The 19,460-nt window shown below is 32.2% G+C and overlaps 2 protein-coding genes across 2 annotated transcripts; both read left to right on the top strand.

Annotated features, from left to right (window-relative positions):
* Positions 1–4,330: 4,330 nt before the first annotated feature.
* LOC131022827 (ethylene-responsive transcription factor 1-like) lies at positions 4,331–5,074 on the top strand. Its single transcript, XM_057952355.1, has one exon. The coding sequence runs from the start codon at positions 4,433–4,435 to the stop codon at positions 4,955–4,957; it is 525 nt and encodes a 174-aa protein (XP_057808338.1). The 5' UTR covers positions 4,331–4,432; the 3' UTR covers positions 4,958–5,074.
* An 11,844-nt stretch (positions 5,075–16,918) lies between these two features.
* LOC131022826 (ethylene-responsive transcription factor 13-like) lies at positions 16,919–17,702 on the top strand. Its single transcript, XM_057952354.1, has one exon. The coding sequence runs from the start codon at positions 17,043–17,045 to the stop codon at positions 17,580–17,582; it is 540 nt and encodes a 179-aa protein (XP_057808337.1). The 5' UTR covers positions 16,919–17,042; the 3' UTR covers positions 17,583–17,702.
* Positions 17,703–19,460: the final 1,758 nt, after the last annotated feature.

The raw sequence follows: 19,460 nt of genomic DNA, 5'->3' as shown, positions 1-19,460 counted from the left end.
TGGTAATATCCATACCCAATATCCTTTTTGCTGCTCCCAAATCCTTCATCTCAAAAGACTTTCCCAAATCTTTCTTGATCCTACTGATCTCACATTTATCTTTACTAGCTATGAGCATATCATCAACATAGAGTAAAAGATATGCAACTGTGATATTTTTAACCCTCTTCAAATATACACAGTTATCATATTCAGATTTGGTAAAACCAATTAATGACATGTGCTCATCAAACTTTCTATACCACTGCCTAGAACTTTGTTTGAGCCCATATAGAGATTTCTTTAGAAGGCATACCTTGTTCTGTGAATTTGGATGTATGAAACCCTCTGGCTGACTCATGTGTATGCTTTCTTCCAAATCACCATGGAGGAAGGCAGTTTTCACATCCATCTGCTCCAACTCCATGTCAAATTGAGCAACAGCAGCTAGCAATATCCTTATTGAGGTATGTTTCACAACTGGTGAAAAAACCTCATTATAATCAATACCTTCTTCTTGAGTAAACCCCCTTGCTACGAGCCTTGCTTTGTACCTTATTTGCTCCTTTCCAATATACTCCACCTTTTTCTTGAATATCCATTTACAAGACACCAACTTTCTGCCAATGGGTTTAGTAACTAAAACCCAGGTACCATTTCTTTCAAGAGACTCCATCTCTTCCTTCATTGCTAACAACCACTGTGCTCTCTCATTACTTCTCATTGCTTCCTTAAAGGTTCTAGGCTCCTGGTATTCAAGCTCTTCAGCTACACTTAGGGCATAATACACCATATCAGCATGAGCATATCTGCTGGGTGGTGTAATTGTCCTTCTAACTCTGTCTCTTGCCAAATTGTAATCCCTCAGAGATTCAGATTCTGCTCTACCTTCCTCTGAATGTTGTTCAGCATCCTGACTATCTCCAGAATCAGTATCATCTCCCATAAATTCTTCCTCAAATAGCTGCTCCACCTGAATCAAATCTGCTGTAGAGTCTGCACTTTCTGATTTATCATCAGATGAATTTCTTTTTGACAAATATGGCATCTGTTGTTCATCAAAAACAACATCTCTGCTTATAATCACTTTGTTCATGTTTGGCTCAGTACACCAAAGCTTATAACCTTTAACACCTTTTGGATAACCTAACATGATACATCTCAAAGCTCTGGGCTCTAGCTTATCTTGCCTTATGTGAGTATAAGCTCTGCATCCAAACACCTTTAGTGCTTCATAGTTTGGAGTTTTTCCATACCAGACTTCATCAGGTACTTTGAACTCAATAGCAGATGATGGTGAGCAATTTATGAGATGACTTGCAGTGGTGACAGCCTCAGCCCAGAACTTCTTTGGCATTCCAGACTCAAACAACATGCACCTCACTTTTTCAAGGATGGTGCGGTTCATCCTTTCTATTACACCATTTTGCTGTGGGTTGTTGGGCACCGTTCTATGCCTTTTGATTCCTCTTTCTGCACAGAAGCTGTTAAACTCATTTGAAATGAACTCCAGCCCGTTATCAGTCCTTAGGCATTTCAGTTTTGTACCCTTTTCATTCTCCACTTCATTGCACCAGCATTTGAATTTCTCAAATGCTTCAGTTTTATCCTTTAAGATAAACACCCACAGCTTCCTTGAAAAATCATCCATAATAGATAGGAAATATTTTCCTTTCCCAAGAGATTCTGTTCTGGAAGGCCCCCACAGATCACAGTATGCATAATCTAGGGGTAACTTTGAACTATGCACACCTGCTCTGTAAGGTAACTTTTTACCTTTCCCCAAAATGCACTGCTCACAAGATTTCAAAGTAAATGGTGTTGAACCTTGTATCAGCTTTCCCTTTAACAATTGAGTCAGTCCCTTTTCTCCAATGTGGCCCAATCTCTTGTGCCATAAATCCATTCCAACATTGCTTATAGCAGCTGATTCTCCTGTTACAGTGTTAGCATGCAAATAATACAATCCATTGCTCCTGACTCCTTTCATAATGATCTTTGAATCCTTCATTATTTCCATGCCTGCATTTGAGGATCTCCATTCATAACCCTTGTTTTCCAGAAGCCCCAAAGAGATTAGATTCCTCTTTAGGCTTGGGATATACCTCACTTCTTGAAGCATTCTTACTGTTCCATCATGTAATTTTAATTTGATGCTACCCATACCCTTTACTCCACAGGCATGATCATTACCTAACAGAACAGTTCCTCCATCAAAGAACTTCAATTCAGTAAACCAGGACTTGATAGGACACATGTGAAAAGAGCACCCTGAGTCAAGAACCCACTGATTTTCAATATGTTGGTCAGCTACATTCAGTGCCTCTGCCACATCACACTGTTCAGATACATCTTTTCCAGATTGTTTTGATGAACCTTGTGGATTCTTCTTCTTCCATATTGGGCAGTCCCTTTTCCAATGTCCACTTTTCTTACAGTGATAACATTTGTTGTTATCTTCCTCTTCCGGTTCCTTTTCCTTTTTCTGCCATGGCTTCTTGGAATCCTTCTTTCCCTTTTTGGGCTTTCCCTTTCCTGAATCGTGCCATGGCTTCTTCTGTTTTGCCATCAAACCTTCCCCCACGGAATCTTGTTTGATGGTGGAAGTTTTCTGCAACTCTTTAGCCTTCAATGCAGATTGCACCTCTTCTACGGATATATCTTTTTCTCTCCCATAGAGCATAGCATCCTTCAAGTGGTCATAGGATTTTGGTAGGGCATTCAAAAGAATTATAGCCTGATCCTCATCTTCCACCTTAACATCTACATTTTCAAGATCATCAATGATCTTGTTGAAAGCTTCCAGTTGATCTTCCAGTAGCTTATCATCTGTAATCTTGAAAGAATACAGTTTCTGTTTGATGTACAATCGATTGGCAAGAGATTTTGCCATGTACAGGGACTCCAGTTTTTCCCATATAGCAGCAGCTGTTTTCTCTTTTGCAACTTCCCTCAAGACCTTATCCCCAAGGCACAAGATTATCAAGCTGTGCGCCTTCTCCTGTATTTCTGCGATCTTGATGGTATCTTTCTTATCATCCGCTGCAACGTCACCACCTTCCTTCAAAGCAGAAGCGAGCCCTTGTTGCGTTAACAAGGCCTTCATCTTAATCCCCCATAAGCCGAAGTCGTTTTTCCCGGTGAATTTCTCGGTTTCCATTTTAGTCGATCCCATCGCAACCGGAGCAATCAATTTCACACCAATCTTTGAAAAAGAAATTGTTGCACACACCAAGCGTTCCCACAGACGGCGCCACTTGTTGGGTCAATCGACGAACACAAACGAAAAACAAGAAAGAAATCGACATGAAGGTTTACGTGGTTCGGCAAAACTATGCCTACATCCACGGGACAAGAAAATGATGATCTTATTGCTCAATCTAACTTTGAATACAAGAGATTACAACAGCGAAAGAAATTGCCGTGAAACAAGCTTTGAACGGCAGTATAACTCTCACAAAGTATTTCTCTCTCAATCTCCTGAAAAACAGCTGCAAATCAACGCTATGAAGAAGACAATGAACAGTGTAATTAGTTATAACTAACTGCACTAATCTCCTTTAATCTGAGCCGTCAAGATCAATCCAACGGCCACGTTATAACGACTAATTGAACAACTAAATCCCTCCGAGATAGTTATTTGCACAATAGCCCCTCCGCCTTTGACAAAACGCGACCACCCTTATACAGAAAATGCGACTTTGCACGAATTTAACCAACAATTTGCTATTAATGAAATATCCCATGTTCGAGTTTTATTATTGGACTTCAACAAACTTTTATCCAATAATTCTGATTGCAAGTTATATATTGTAAAGAATACATATAACTATACACATGACATATATAAACAATACACGACAAAATATTGAACATTATTTGAATGAATTGGTGATAAAAAAAACGAAGAGCTCAATTATTGAAACACTAATATGGGCAAATATATTGAATAATTAGGCGCATTTTCAAAATTTTATTTTTATCTCCAGTATAATATGCTCTATTATACATTAAAAAAAAGAATATTTCAAAATATATTTTTTTAATTAATCTATTCTTGATAGTAGGTTAAATTTATTGTAAATAATAACACAAGTGCGAGAGTCGAGAGATGGTATAATAATTTTGGATTTACCCATTTAATTAGTAGTACTGTGTTGATAAACTAATACGCTACTTTATTCATCCAATATAATTAAAATAAAGACAAAATTATAAAAGTAAACGTGCTTAAAATTAATGCTCTTTTTTTTTACGTGAAAAAATAATGAATTAAGTATTCCAAAAATGAACTTACATCGAAGTCACTTCAAATGAATGAATAATCGCTTTCCTTCTCTCTCTATAAATACAACCGATCAAGCACTGCAACTTCACTCACTCTCACTAAACCAACACAATATCTCTGAAAAATCATCTCTCATTCCGAGATATACTCAAAATTTTGAAGAAGATGGAAGCACAAAATGTATCCGAATTGGATCTGGCTTGGCTCGACTCCATACAGAACTTTCTTCTCAGCGACATCGATTTCGATTTCGGTTTCGATTCGTCACCGACAGATTCCCCGCTCAACGCGACGCCGATCAACGACGACAGCGATTACTCAACGCAGATGATCGAGGAGCTGCTGAGCGACGATAGCGATTCCGCGGTGTCGGAGGAGCCGCCGCAGAGCGTCGCGGAGTGGAAGCGGTACAGAGGCGTGAGGCGGAGGCCGTGGGGGAAGTTCGCGGCGGAGATGAGGAATCCGGACAGAAAAGGTTCGAGATTGTGGCTGGGGACGTACGAGACGCCGGAGGAGGCGGCCATGGCGTATGACAGAGCCGCATTCAAGCTGCGGGGATCTCGAGCCCGGGTCAACTTCCCGCACCTTATCGGGTCGGGTGTTTCCGAGCCCACCCGGGTGACGAAGCGGCGTCGTATCTCGCAGGATGCGACTGTCTCTACCTCAAAGAAAATGAAAACTGGAGCCTAATTAATTTGATTATTTGGGGGTTTTTTTTCTTTGTTTTTAGGAAATGTAAGTATTAGAGCAGCCAGATGTTTGAAATTATCATTCTATTTCGTGAGTATTAATTTTAGACTTTGATAACCGAAAACAGCTACAGAACTTTTTACTAGAGATTCCTAGAAAAGTTTTTGTTATTTAAAATGGCTAATTTTTATATAAATAAATAATAAAAGAGCATTAATAATAATAAAGTAATAATAAAAGAGCAATATTTTTGTTTTGAAGAATTTAAATAGACTTATAATCATAATTTGAAAACGTTAATATGTATTGAGCTTCAATCCACAATATTCGATAGCAAAACTATCCATAAACTATTCATAGAAATGTAGAAGATGATTGTTTAAAGAACATCCCTCCATCCCACCATTTTAGTCCCTTATTCTATTTTGAGATGTCCCAAAAAGATAGTCCGCTTTTCTAATTAATACTATATAAAAATATTATTTTTACTTAATTAACCTTATTAATGCTTCACTTAAATGTGAAAAGGATGTGTGAAAATAACAAATAAGGGTATAAAAGATAAAAATATAAAAATTAAATACATTTTCTTAATATGTGTGAAAAATGGGAGGGGACTAAAATGGTGCATGGAACGACGGAGGGAGTATCTATTAATACTCATTCCCTACCTGAAATAATGTTTAATTGTATGTTGAACATAAATTTTAATAAAATTATTAAAGTTAATTATTGTGAGTGGAATTACCGGCCGGGCAACTATACTATTATTCCCCACCAATAAATGTATGCAATTAATTTATGTCTTTACTGCTATTTGTTGTCATCTTAGAGATTAATTATGGGATTTTTTTTTTTTTTGAAAGGTCAAGATAAATCAAATTACAAGCTAAATGGTATACACTCTCTCGGACAAAAACACCAATCAATTAATGAATAGAAGAAAGAAATAGGATAGTTTGCACGTATTCATTTCCAAGAGTTAATCTTCACACCTTCCACAATCTTTGCAAAATCCGGATTAATGCCCTTAAAAATAAGCTCATTCCTTGCTTTCCAAATTCTCCACATTGTGCATTGCCAAATTAAGTATTATGGGATTATTTCGGTGTATCAGTATGATGTTTGTGGGTTTTTCAAACGGGTTTAAAACAAGTTGCCGCCATGGAGCTAGTAGAACTGTTTTGAGCGATTGAAGTTGAAAATGAATAAATTCGAAGAACAATTGAAATGCAAGCAAATGTTGGAGGTCATATTTTGTAAGAGACTAAAGATAAAGAGCTATGAGTCTGAAGAAGTTAAGAAAGCATATGAGGAATCACGAGTGCAATTGCAAGAATCACAGTTAATTATCAAGGTTGTAAGTCGCAAGGTTAAGGTGCTTAAGGTTGTAACTAATCAGCTTCGCATAAATTGAGGTAACGTTAAATTATTGTCGGTGTTAAAAATCGAATAAGTATTGAAGTTTATCCTATATTTTAATAAAAATTTAATCGTTCATTTTATAATTCGAAAATGGAAGAAAAGTTGGTGTTTTTAAACAATATATACCTCTACTTTTAAATATCAATATCGGTTGTTATTCTAGCGTTAATTTTGTCATTATTTTCAGACAGACTGATTTTTCGTCGCTAAATCCATAGGTAAATGCACTTTTTTTTTAGCAAAACTTAGAGTAATATTTTTGCGAAGATCTCGTAGATATTATACCTTTCCAATGTCACGTTTACAGCCTGTAGTGTGATTGGTTGGGGTATGATATACTCTAATATAGTATAAATTAACACAGAAATATATATATATATTTCCAATTAATAAAAGTAATCTTTTTCGTTTAATATTAATATATACTTGATGTTCGTGCCTCACGATACACTAAATAAATCTAGTTGTCCTGCGTGAGATGGATCCAAACTCAAATATGACAATATAGTTTAAGTTAAATAAATAGAAAACCAACCCAATAAATGAAACCTAACGTGATTACTGATTAGCCTTAAATTAAGTATTCATTCCAAAAATAAATTGTGAATATCTATTTTTTAAATTTAATTATTCACCCACTCTTAGCAAGAATATGCCAACATATGTGTGTATATTTATGGCATTGTGCTTTTTCGGATATATTAGAAGACATTCTCTATTATAACGTTGCTAACGTATGTGTTGTCTTATATATACGTTCAAAATGTTGCTATATAAAGTAGGAATTTTTTAATAAAAAAAAATAAATTGTTTTTTCCTCAATACATACTTTATTTAGATCCAAAAATCTCCATCGTCGAATTTCTCTCTATCAAAAATCTCCACCTCAATGTTTCTTTATTTGATCATATTGAATATATTCTTGATTTCATTATATCGTGAAACAAAATTTGCATGGGTTATATAAAAAATACTCTAATTAAGATGGAAATGAGAACATGAATCCATAATTATGATCCATGCAATATGCAGGCAATGAAATATATACGAGTGGGACCAAATCATAATCAATGTTGTAATTAATCACTCAATTATTAGAAATTAAAAAATTAATTTTGCTAATCTGGGGTCCGATCTTGGCTGTACATTGTTCGAACCCAAAATGTATTTTATTTTTATTCCCAACACGTCATACTTAGAGATAAATTAATTATCTGCAATTATTAAAAATTAGAATGCGCCTCATCATGTTTAAAAATGTAAGTTTTACATGCCACATTGTGATTATAAAAATACGGTAAAGCTATTTGGACAAATTTTGTCCAGCCAAAAAGCTTATTTTGGTTGACTTCTTTTTCAATTAAATTTATAACTAAAAGCAATACATATAAAGTGACTATTTTGCCCTATATTTATTAATTCCATTGAAAAGCTTCCTTCACTTATTTCCTTATTGCACCGATTCATCCAAAAATTAAAAAGTTGGAATAAAGCATTTATATGTTTCATTGCTCCAACGTAATCAACTCCGAGTCTTCCAATGTTATACTGTATATCATTGGACCGTTTGTATTTTATTAGACAGTGTGTTTTATAAGGCATTTTTTCAATTAAATTATCTATCTATCTATATAAGCATTTTTATTCGACAATAACAGTTTCTTTTTATAAAATAGTTAAGAAGAGAAATCTAGATACTTAATAAAATAATACTAGTATACTAATAATTTAGTATGCATAAAATTAATTTCAGGAAAGCCTAATAACATTACAATTCAGAAATAAATTGTTACATTTAGGATGTAATTTATTGTTAAACTATTAACGAAAAGCATATACTAAATTCAACATATCTTTATTAAGTATTATACTTTCTACGAGTTACTTTCATCATTCTTGATTTGCCTAACTCAATTAAATAATAGGGGTGTGCCCCATATCTATAAATCTTTTAACTTAATTTTTTAATTGAAAGAAAATAAAATCAAAGGATATAATCGAAAGTTTGTAATTAATTAAATGCATAATTGGATTTTTATAATTAAATTATCTATCTATCTATATATATTAGTATATTTGATTACTAATAATAATTTCAAATATGGAAGTAATTATAAAAATGTCACGTATTTTAAAAATACTTCCATATTATAATTATTAAAAATTTGTTATTATTTTACTCTATATAAAAATAGAACAATGAAACTCCCAATTCAAATTGGTCAAATCGAGCATCACAAGTGAAACCCCCAATTCGAATTATTCCAATCGAGCATCACAAGTGAAACCCCCAATTCAAATTGTTCCAATCGAGCATCACAAGTGAAACCCCCAATTCGAATTATTCCAATCGAGCATCATAAGTGAAACCCCCAATTCGAATTGTTCCAATCGAGCATCATAAGTGAAATTCGAATTGGAACAATTCGAATTGGGGGTTTCACTTATGATGCTCGATTGGAACAATTCGAATTGGGGGTTTCACTTGTGATGCTCGATTTGACCAATTTGAATTGGGGGTTTCACTTATGATGCTCGATTGGAATAATTCGAATTGGGGGTTTCACTTGTGATGCTCGATTGGAACAATTCGAATTGGGGGTTTCACTTGTGATGCTCGATTGGAACAATTCGAATTGGGGGTTTCACTTGTCATGCTCGATTGGAACAATTCGAATTGGGGGTTTCACTTGTGATGCTCGATTTGACCAATTCGAATTGGGGGTTTCACTTATGATGCACGATTGGAATAATTCGAATTGGGGTTTCACTTGTGATGCTCGATTGGAACAATTCGAATTGGGGGTTTCATTTGTGATGCTCGATTTGACCAATTCGAATTGGGGATTTCACTTGTGATGCTCGATTGGAAGAATTCGAATTGAGGGTTTCACGTGTGATGCTCGATTTGACCAATTCGAATTGGGGGTTTCACTTGTAATGCTCGATTGGACCAATTCGAATTGGGGTTTCAAAATTAATAATCAATTTGATGAATTCGAATTGGGGATTTCATAATTGAGATTCAATTTGATCAAATCGAATTGGGGGTTCACTTGTGATGCTCGATTGGACTAACTCGAATTGGGGGTTTCAATTGTGATGTTCGATTGGACCAATTTGAATATGGGGTTTCATAACTGAGATTCAATTTGTTTTGAAATTGAATATCAATTTGATCAAATCGAATTGGGGGGTTCACTTGTAATGCTCGATTGGACCAATTCAAATTGGGGGTTTCAAAATTGATAATCAATTTAATGAATTAAAATTGGGGATTTCATAATTGAGATTCAATTTGAACAAATTGAATCTCAATTTGATAAAATCAAAATGAGGGTTTCATTTGTGATGCTCGATTGGACCAATTCGAATTGGGGGTTTCAAAATTGATAATCAATTTGATGAATTCGAATTGGGGATTTCATGATTGAGATTTGAGATCCAATTTGAACAAATTGAATCTCAATTTGATCAAATTGAATTGAGTGTTTCACTTGTGATACTCGATTTGACCAATTCGAATTGGGGGTTTCACTTGTGATGCTCGATTGGAATAATTCGAATTGGGGGTTTCATTTGTGATGCTCGATTTGATCAATTGGAATTGGGGGTTTCACTTGTGATGCTCGATTGGACCAATTCGAATAGGGGCTTTCATTGTTCTATTTTTATATAGAGTAAAATAATAACAAATTTTTAATAATTATAATATGGAAGTATTTTTAAAATATGTGACATTTTTATAATTACTTCCATATTTGAAATTATAATTAGTAATAAAATATACTAATACATATATATATATATATATATATATATATATATATATATATAATTTAATTATAAAAATCCAATTATGCATTTAATTAATTACAAACTTTCGATTATATCCTTTAATTTTATTTTCTTTTAATTAAAAAATTAAGTTAAAAGATTTATAGATTTGGGGCACACCCCTATTATTTAATTGAGTTAGGCAAATCAAGAATGATGAAAGTAACTCGTAGAAGATATGTTGAGTTTAGTATATGCTTTTCGTTAATAGTGACGTTTAACAATAAATTACGTCCTAAATGCAACAATTTATTTCTGAATTGTACTGTTATTAGGCTTTCCGGAAATTTTATGCATACTAAATTATTACTAGTATACTAGTATTATTTTATTAAGTATCTAGATTTCTCTTCTTAACTATTTTATAAAAAGAAACTGAAATTGTAAAAATGCCTTGTAAAACACACTATCTAATAAAATACAAACGGTCCAATGATATACAGTATACAATCTATATATAATCCTTGAGTCTTGACGAACTTTGTTTTCTTTTAGATATTAATGCATGTTCTTAATTTTTTGGGTTTTTGATGCAGGTTGGTTTACGTTGGTTACGGCTGTACAAAAGATAAACTTTTTGATTCTTGAGATTTTAATTTCTTGGGTGATGAAACATGCTTTATTCCAACTTTCTAATTCTTAGATGAATCACTGCAAGTTTGCAGCGAGGAAATGAGTGGAGAAGCTTTTTAATGGAGTTAATAAATGCAGGGTATAATTGTCACTTTATATATATTACTTTTTAGTTACAAATTTAATTGAAAAATGGGTCCACCAAAATAGGCATTTTGTCTGGACAAATTTGTCCGATTAGCATCACTCATAAAAATAATGTCACTAAAGTAGATAATTGAATATGGTATTTCATCCAATCATGATACATTTACAAAATTAAATTGAACATAATTGGTGAATTTTATACTGCTAAAAATTTAGTATACATCACAACATTATTCACATCCATTTTTCAATGTTTCAGAATTTTAAATAACCAAATTGGTCGATAAATATAAATCTTGAATTAATTTCAAGCTGCTTAGTTATATGAGTCATGACACCTCAATTCTCGAATTACTCGCGAGTTCGCCTCGTTTATTTATTTAAAGGCAAATTTCTTGAATTCAACAATTTAGATATTCTCACGGTTTTGAAATTAATACTCTCTCTCTCTCTCTCTAGTTAGGTTATGGTAGTAATTCATATTTTATACATGATTTTATTAAATAAAAGGGATAACTATACACATAAGATACACCTATACTGTACAATATAAAACATAAAGTAATATTTATACAAATTATAAATAAGAGGTGCATTATTGAATCATCAACGTAATCAAATATATATCAAAATTATTAAATTTTGGATCGGATGGGTCATAAAATACTTGCTCGTTCCAACAACCATGTCAGTGCTCTTAATAAACAAATACACTATATTTATCCTTGAAAAAGACAAACTACAGAACTTAAACGTGATTAGTAATGAACTAATACTAATTAAGTTACCCATCATATATAATGAACTACTAAGTTATCCATCAAATTTCGATAAAAGATTTATTATAAGTTATAAGTAAAAATATAAAAGATAAATTTAACATTTTATTTTGATGTGATAGTATATGACAATTCATCGCAAAAAACATTCAAAAATAAATAAATTTATAACAGAATAATAGGTTAAAAGGTGTATTTCTTCGATTTTTTTGAACTTATAATACACACACATATATAATTTTTTATATACCGTACTATAGCACATTTGATTAAAACACAATTTTAATTATCACAATTGATCATCCTCATCCATCTCAATAAAAATTTGAACATGAAATACTAAAATTATTATTATTAACTATTATAATTATCAAAAGATAAAAAAAATGAAGAAAATTCACGTAGCCATGTCGACTAATGTTTTGATTCATTTAGAATTATAAAGGAAGAAAAATAAAAATAAAAAAGAAGAAATTTTATGAAGTTTTTTTGTGAACCACTTATAAGTATCTCATTTGCTCTTATTTTTTACATTTTCACTGCTCTCAATACTAATTAAAACATCTTTTCACCATTCTCAATACACTCAACTAGGGATGGCAATGGATCCTGGACCCGATCCAGATCCGCAGATCCAGATCCTTTTTACAGGATCTGGACCTTGTAAAAAATGAATCCAATGGATCTGGACCGGATCTGGATTACTCTTAAGATTTGCGGAGCTGGATCTGGAGCAAAAGTTTTGAGACCCAGATCCGGCCCACGGATCCGGTTATATATAAAAAATATATATTTTATTTTATTTTTATCAAACTCTACCTTAAAGATCTATTACTAATCTAAACATCTATTTTCATAAATAATGTATATAATTCTATTAAAAATAATATTTTATTTTATCTTAATTTAAATTTTAGTTGTTGTTATTATTATTATTATTATTATTATTATTATTATTATATTTTTTATTTATATTGATAATATTGTTTTTTTTTCAATGTAAAAATGGAAGACACATTGTTCCACTGTTACTGAATATTGTGATGAAGATAGAGATAAAATTGATTGTAACGATATGATAATTAATTTTTCATGCCTTTTTATATATACAATTAAAATAAGTGTGTATCTACTAATATATTATTTAGTACTTGAATATCATATTCTTACTTAATATGAAATTTTATACTAATATTTTTATATAGGTTATGATTTAATATTTATTTTTAAATAATTGTTGATACTCTAGATAAAATTCGATTTTTTTTAGTTAATTCAAAATTTATAAATGTTTTAAAAGAGTAAAAAGTATGGATCTGGATCTGGACCCGAGACCCTGTGGATCTAATGGATCTGGGTCTGGATCTTATTTTTTTGGATCCAATAGATCTGGACCGGATCTGGACTTAAGTAAGAAAATTCGGATCTGGATCTGGACCAAGCAGGATCCGGTCCAGATCCGGCCCATTGCCATCCCTACACTCAACAAGCTTTTATCCACTCTCAATACACTTAACAAAATTTTTTCTTAAAACTTGTGTCACTCTCTTCTATAAAATTCTTTCGTGAACAGAGGGAGTACTATTTCCTTCTTTCTTTTCCTCATTTTCTACAAAATATAACGGGGAAAGTAGCCATTTTGTAGTGAAAAGACAAGCATATCCTCAATGAGGACCACAAATAATATAACTATAATATATTAAATAAAATCAACAAAAATCCCTCTCTCTCTCTTCTCTCTCTCCTGTCTCTCTCGATTTTTTTATTTAAAACCTATTGTCTCTCAATTTAGTATCTCTAAAGTCACCAAATTAGCTTTTCTATCCAAAAAAAAGAAGAAGTTTGTGTTTGAGAGATAAGTGGCCGATCTGTATGACACTTATCCCAAAGATTTGAAGATAACAACAATTATAGTTCCGTCCAAAGAAAAATCCTAAAGGAACAATGAAAAGAAAAGAGCAAAAAATAATTATTAAGCCAATAATAATCTATTTTCTGTTATGTTATCATACTTCAATTTATTTATAAAATCACCTGAATAATAATAATAATAATAATAATAATAATAATAATAATAATAATAATAATAATAATAATAATAATAATAATAATAATAATAATAATAATGTTGCAAGATGGTTTAATAACAAAATCACAAACTCACACCACCATTAACTATGATTTTGTAATTGTTACTCCTTTCAAAAGAAAGTGTCAATTACTTAAATTGCAAGATTTTGACTATATCAAGAAATGCAGATGGCCATTTTTTTTGCTTTACAATTTAATTATAAGAGAATAGATTCTGACTTGAGGCAAATTAGTTGATTACTTGAGGCTTTAAATGTTCTTGAAAGCATTGATACTCCCATGTATATTGGTCAAATAAATGTCCCATTTGCAATATTTTAATTGTGAGCCAAATTAAAATTTACACTAAATTAAAATTTGATTTATTAATTAGTAAAAAAAAAAAAGACACCCCTAGTAATTTCTATAAATTTAATTTATTTTCACAAATGTGCAGATTATAAATCTATACATCTTGGTGATACACCGGTTGGTGGGCGAGAATTCAAATATCCAAATAGGCTTAAAGCCTAGTGTGGATCCAACAAACACGATATTTGTGGATACAGGCTTTTATGTTAGTATACGACATATGTTATTCTATATCTTCTTTATGTATGAACTAACTAATTCATTTTTTTGTGTTTTGTAGGAAGACCTGAAGAGGGAGTTTGCTATACTACATCCCAATGACCCTCAAGGTTACCAAGTTTATGAAAAGTGTCAGTATTTAAGGTTATGTTTTTTTTTTTATCGGATAAAGTTATGTTAGATGTTAACAATTAGTTCTCCAAACACTCCAAGAAATCACCAAGCCCACCTTATCTCTCCAATCACCAAATTCGCTCCCAAAGGGAATCGAACCCGGGTCTCATCACTTAAGTGAGGATCCGGTGGCCAGGTGAGCTAAGCCCCCTGGTTACAAAAACATTGGTATCTATTGTAGATTGTGACAATTTGCAATTTGCAATGTTGATAATCTATTGATGATTATCAACATTGCAAATTGTCACAATCTACAATAGATACCAATGTTTTTGTGTAAATATAATAAAATAAAATTTAGGAAAGTAAATAAAAAATTGAAGTATACATAAATAATTATACTTACGTAATCCGCATCCAACCATGGACGAGAATATGGATTGTTTGTCCCATTGACCCAAGAAAGAAGCACCTTAGGTACTTTCCACCTTAAATACTGACACTTTTCAGAAACTTGGTAACCTTGAGGGTCATTGGGATGTAGTATAGCAAACTCCCTATTCAGGTCTTCCTACAAAACACAAAAAAATGAATTAGTTAGTTCATACATAAAGAAGATATAGAATAACATATGTCGTATACTAACATAAAAGCCTGTATCCACAAATATCGTGTTTGTTGGATCCACACTAGGCTTTAAGCCTATTTGGATATTTGAATTCTCGCCCACCAACCGGTGTATCACCAAGATGTATAGATTTATAATCTGCACATTTGTGAAAATAAATTAAATTTATAGAAATTACTAGGGGTGTCCTTTTTTTTTACTAATTAATAAATCAAATTTTAATTTAGTGTAAATTTTAATTTGGCTCACAATTAAAATATTGCAAATGGGACATTTATTTGAGCAATATACATGGGAGTATAAATGCTTTCAAGAACATTTAAAGCCTCAAGTAATCAACTAATTTGCCTCAAGTCAGAATCTATTCTCTTATAATTAAATTGTAAAGCAAAAAAAATGGCTATCTGCATAGACTGCATTTCTTGATATAGTCAAAATCTTGCAATTTAAGTAATTGACATTTTCTTTTGAAAGGAGTAACAATTACAAAATCATAGTTAATGGTGGTGTGAGTTTGTGATTTTGTTATTAAACCATCTTGCAACATTATTATTATTATTATTATTATTATTATTATTATTATTATTATTATTATTATTATTATTATTATTATTATTATTATTATTATTATTCAGGTGATTTTATAAATAAATTGAAGTATGATAACATAACAGAAAATAGATTATTATTGGCTTAATAATTATTTTTTGCTCTTTTCTTTTCATTGTTCCTTTAGGATTTTTCTTTGGATGGAACTATAATTGTTGTTATCTTCAAATCTTTGTTATCTTCAAATCTTTGGGATAAGTGTCATACAGATCGGCCACTTATCTCTCAAACACAAACTTCTTCTTTTTTTTGGATAGAAAAGCTAATTTGGTGAATTTAGAGATACTAAATTGAGAGACAATAGGTTTTAAACAAAAAAATCGAGAGAGACAGGAGAGAGAGAAGAGAGAGAGAGAGGGATTTTTGTTGATTTTATTTAATATATTATAGTTATATTATTTTTTTTTTATCAGTAAAAGAGGAAAATTTATTGAGGTAAAAACAAGGCACCAGAGATGCCACTAAAACAACAAATCAAGATTGAATCCCTTCGAACACCAAACCGTAAAAGGGGTTCCTAACTCTACCACTTTGAAAGCCACATTCCAACTCCAAAGACAACCTTTAATATGCAAGACAGTTCTATCAATGTCCCAAGCTTTGTTTTGAAATCTACTTTCATTTCTACCTTTCCAAAGCGCCCAAATAGTGCCGACCCACAATGCCAAAAGAAGTCTCCTACCTTTCTTCCTTTTTCCAGCAGCAAAGAAGGAAACAAAGTGTTGGAGGATACCTCTAGGCTTTGCCGTTTTGATGTTGAGCCATTGTTGAGTCTGATCCCAAACCGCCTCAGCTTTCGGGCAATGTAAGAACAGGTGTTCCGCCGTCTCCTCGCAAGACACACATGCGTTGCACCATCTTTCCTCAGTGATGATCTGAATATTATAGTTATATTATTTGTGGTCCCCATTGAGGATATACTTGTCTTTTCACTACAAAATGACTACTTTTACTATAGTTTTATATTTGTGGCTCTATTAAATATATTATTTATTTTATAGGCTAAATATAAATTTCCCCCAATAATCAAAAGTGATACACATTATATTATAGGATTAAAAAAAAACACTAAAAAAGGTAAACGAAAAAGAGAGAGAACTTTCACGGAAGGAAAGTCACTTGACTCAGTTCAAATGAATGAATAGTCTCTTGCCTTTCTCTCTCTATAAATAGAACAAGATCAAAAACTGCAACTCCACTCACTCACTCCACCAATTCCGAGCTTTGCAAAATAATACTATTTCTGAAAAATCATTCATCCCATTCCTTCATATTTCCATTCGAGTAGAAGAAAATATATATACAAACATTAATGGAAGCACAAAACATATCCGAATTCGATCTGGCTTGGCTCGATTCCATACAAAACTTTCTTTTCAGCGATTTCGATTTCGTTTTCGATTCCTCACCTGCAGATTCACCGCTCAATGCGACGCTGATCACAGACGAGAGCGATCATTCGTCGCAGATGATTGAGGAGCTGCTGAGTGATGAGAGTGATTCCGCAGGGTCGGAGGAGCCGCCGCAGAGCGTTGCGGCGGCGGAGTGGAAGCGGTACAGAGGCGTGAGGCGGCGGCCATGGGGGAAGTTCGCGGCGGAGATAAGGAATCCGGATAAGAAAGGGGCGAGGTTGTGGCTGGGGACGTACGAGACGCCGGAGGAGGCTGCCGTGGCCTATGACAGAGCCGCCTTTAAGCTGCGCGGATCTCGGGCTCGGGTCAATTTCCCGCACCTAATCGGGTCGGGTGTCTCGGAGCCGACCCGGGTGACCAAACGGCGCCGTTCCTCGCAAGACCAGAAGAATTCATTTTCGCAGTCGTTGAAACATGCGAGAAAAGAAAATGAAAATTGATGTATATTCGCCCGGGATGAGATCCAGTGTCCCACAATTTTATGTGTGCCACTGCGTCCCATTCTTATATCTATTATTTTAAAAATATTTTTTATAAAAATAAAATCTATTATGATACTATGAATTATATTTAATTTTTATTTTAAAAAATTAAATTTTTTAAAAACTATATACCATGACTTTGAATTTATTAACCTATTATTAACTAATAAAAGTGAAATTAAATGATAAAAAATAATTATATACCCTAGATTGATGGAATAAATCCTAGTTAATAATCACAAAATTAAACTAAAGCATATAAAGTTGAAATTGAAGAAAAAATATATAAGAAAATAAATAAAATTGAAAGTGAAACACAATTGAGACATAAAGTGTGGTACACTGAATCTCATTCCATATTCGCCCTCGATTAGTATTTAGGAAATTAATTATTAGAGCAGAAAGATGTTTCATACTCCATAAAGCCCAACGTTTTTTACTTGATTTATGCTCGTATATCTTAATTTTTGTTTTTCCCTCTTTGAATCCATTTGCACGATCAGTTCTTAATAATTTGTAAAAATAAAATAAATCCTCTCAAAACGAAAAGTTAAAATAGGTTAGAACGTTACTGTATTAATAATTTATAAGAATGTACAATATTTTTATAATAAAAAATAGATATAATATTAAATTATAGTATGTATTTGTGGTGTTCTTTGCTACCCTATTCTTTTTCTACGCAAAGATTTAAAACATCACTTCAACCACTAAATTTGAGAATAAATTTATTTTCATCAATATTTGATCCATTTATATGATTTAATGCGAACTATTTATGTAATTATGGTGTTTTTAGTTATTTGAGATTAAATTCATTTCAAATTATCTGAGAGTGAATAACTGGAAATGTATTTTATCATAAAGAGAAATCAAGACTTATCTATCAAATAAAATTAATTCTAAATGTGATTATCTCGAGACAAGGTATATCAAACTGTCTAAATTAACCACAAAGTTCAACACCTTTACAAATGTTATCGGCCTTTTTTTATCAAAAGCAACTAATTAAATATCATCTGAATTAATAATAGAGGTAGGAAAAAGTTAAACCAAATAAGGTTGATTATCTTAATTAACCAAAATCAACTTAGCATATATTTCCTGGAAAGTGAAACTTATCATTGAAAGATTGTTGGATTTTGTCCTTAATTTTCAGCTTCACGTTTACAAGCTGTGCTGATGTATGTTGTGTGTGTGTGTGTGTGTGTTGAGGTTAAGCTAATTTATTTTAATAAAACAATGCTAGAAGTGCGTGCGTGACTCATAATGCATATTTTTCTGTAGATCTTTGGCAATATCTTTGGATGGATACCCAGATTCAAATATACTAATCTTTGTTCAATTTAAAAAGAATAAAATAAAGAACCCATGAACGTGATGATGAACATTTAATTAAGTAACCAGCTTTCCAATGAACTTTCATAGAAATTAGTTAAAATTGTAGAAAAGTTATTTAAAGATGAGCCTCAACGCAATTAACATCAAATTAAGCATATATCTCCATTAAATATTATCAATTAAATAGTTAAACAATAACGCAAACAGAAACTTCAAACTTGTATATATCCAAATTTCATGATCTAGCTAGCTCCACGACTTACAAAACTATCACCACTTGTATCGATTCATTGGCTAGTGTGGAGGGGCACCGGGAAATAGTGAAATTAAAGAAATTCTATTTTTTAGAATAAAAATACTTTTTTTTAATAAATTAACGGTATTAAATAAACAAATTTAAAGATTGCGCCACAGGGGATTGGAATCCAAGACTTTTGGCCTTAGTCATTAACCAACACACGCATGCTAGAATAAAAATACTTAATTAATGATTCA

Source organism: Salvia miltiorrhiza, chromosome 4 (assembly GCF_028751815.1).
Source record: "Salvia miltiorrhiza cultivar Shanhuang (shh) chromosome 4, IMPLAD_Smil_shh, whole genome shotgun sequence".
Classification (NCBI taxonomy): Eukaryota; Viridiplantae; Streptophyta; class Magnoliopsida; order Lamiales; family Lamiaceae; genus Salvia; species Salvia miltiorrhiza.
Note: the sequence above shows the minus strand (reverse complement) of the source record. Positions and strands in the feature narration are given on the sequence as shown.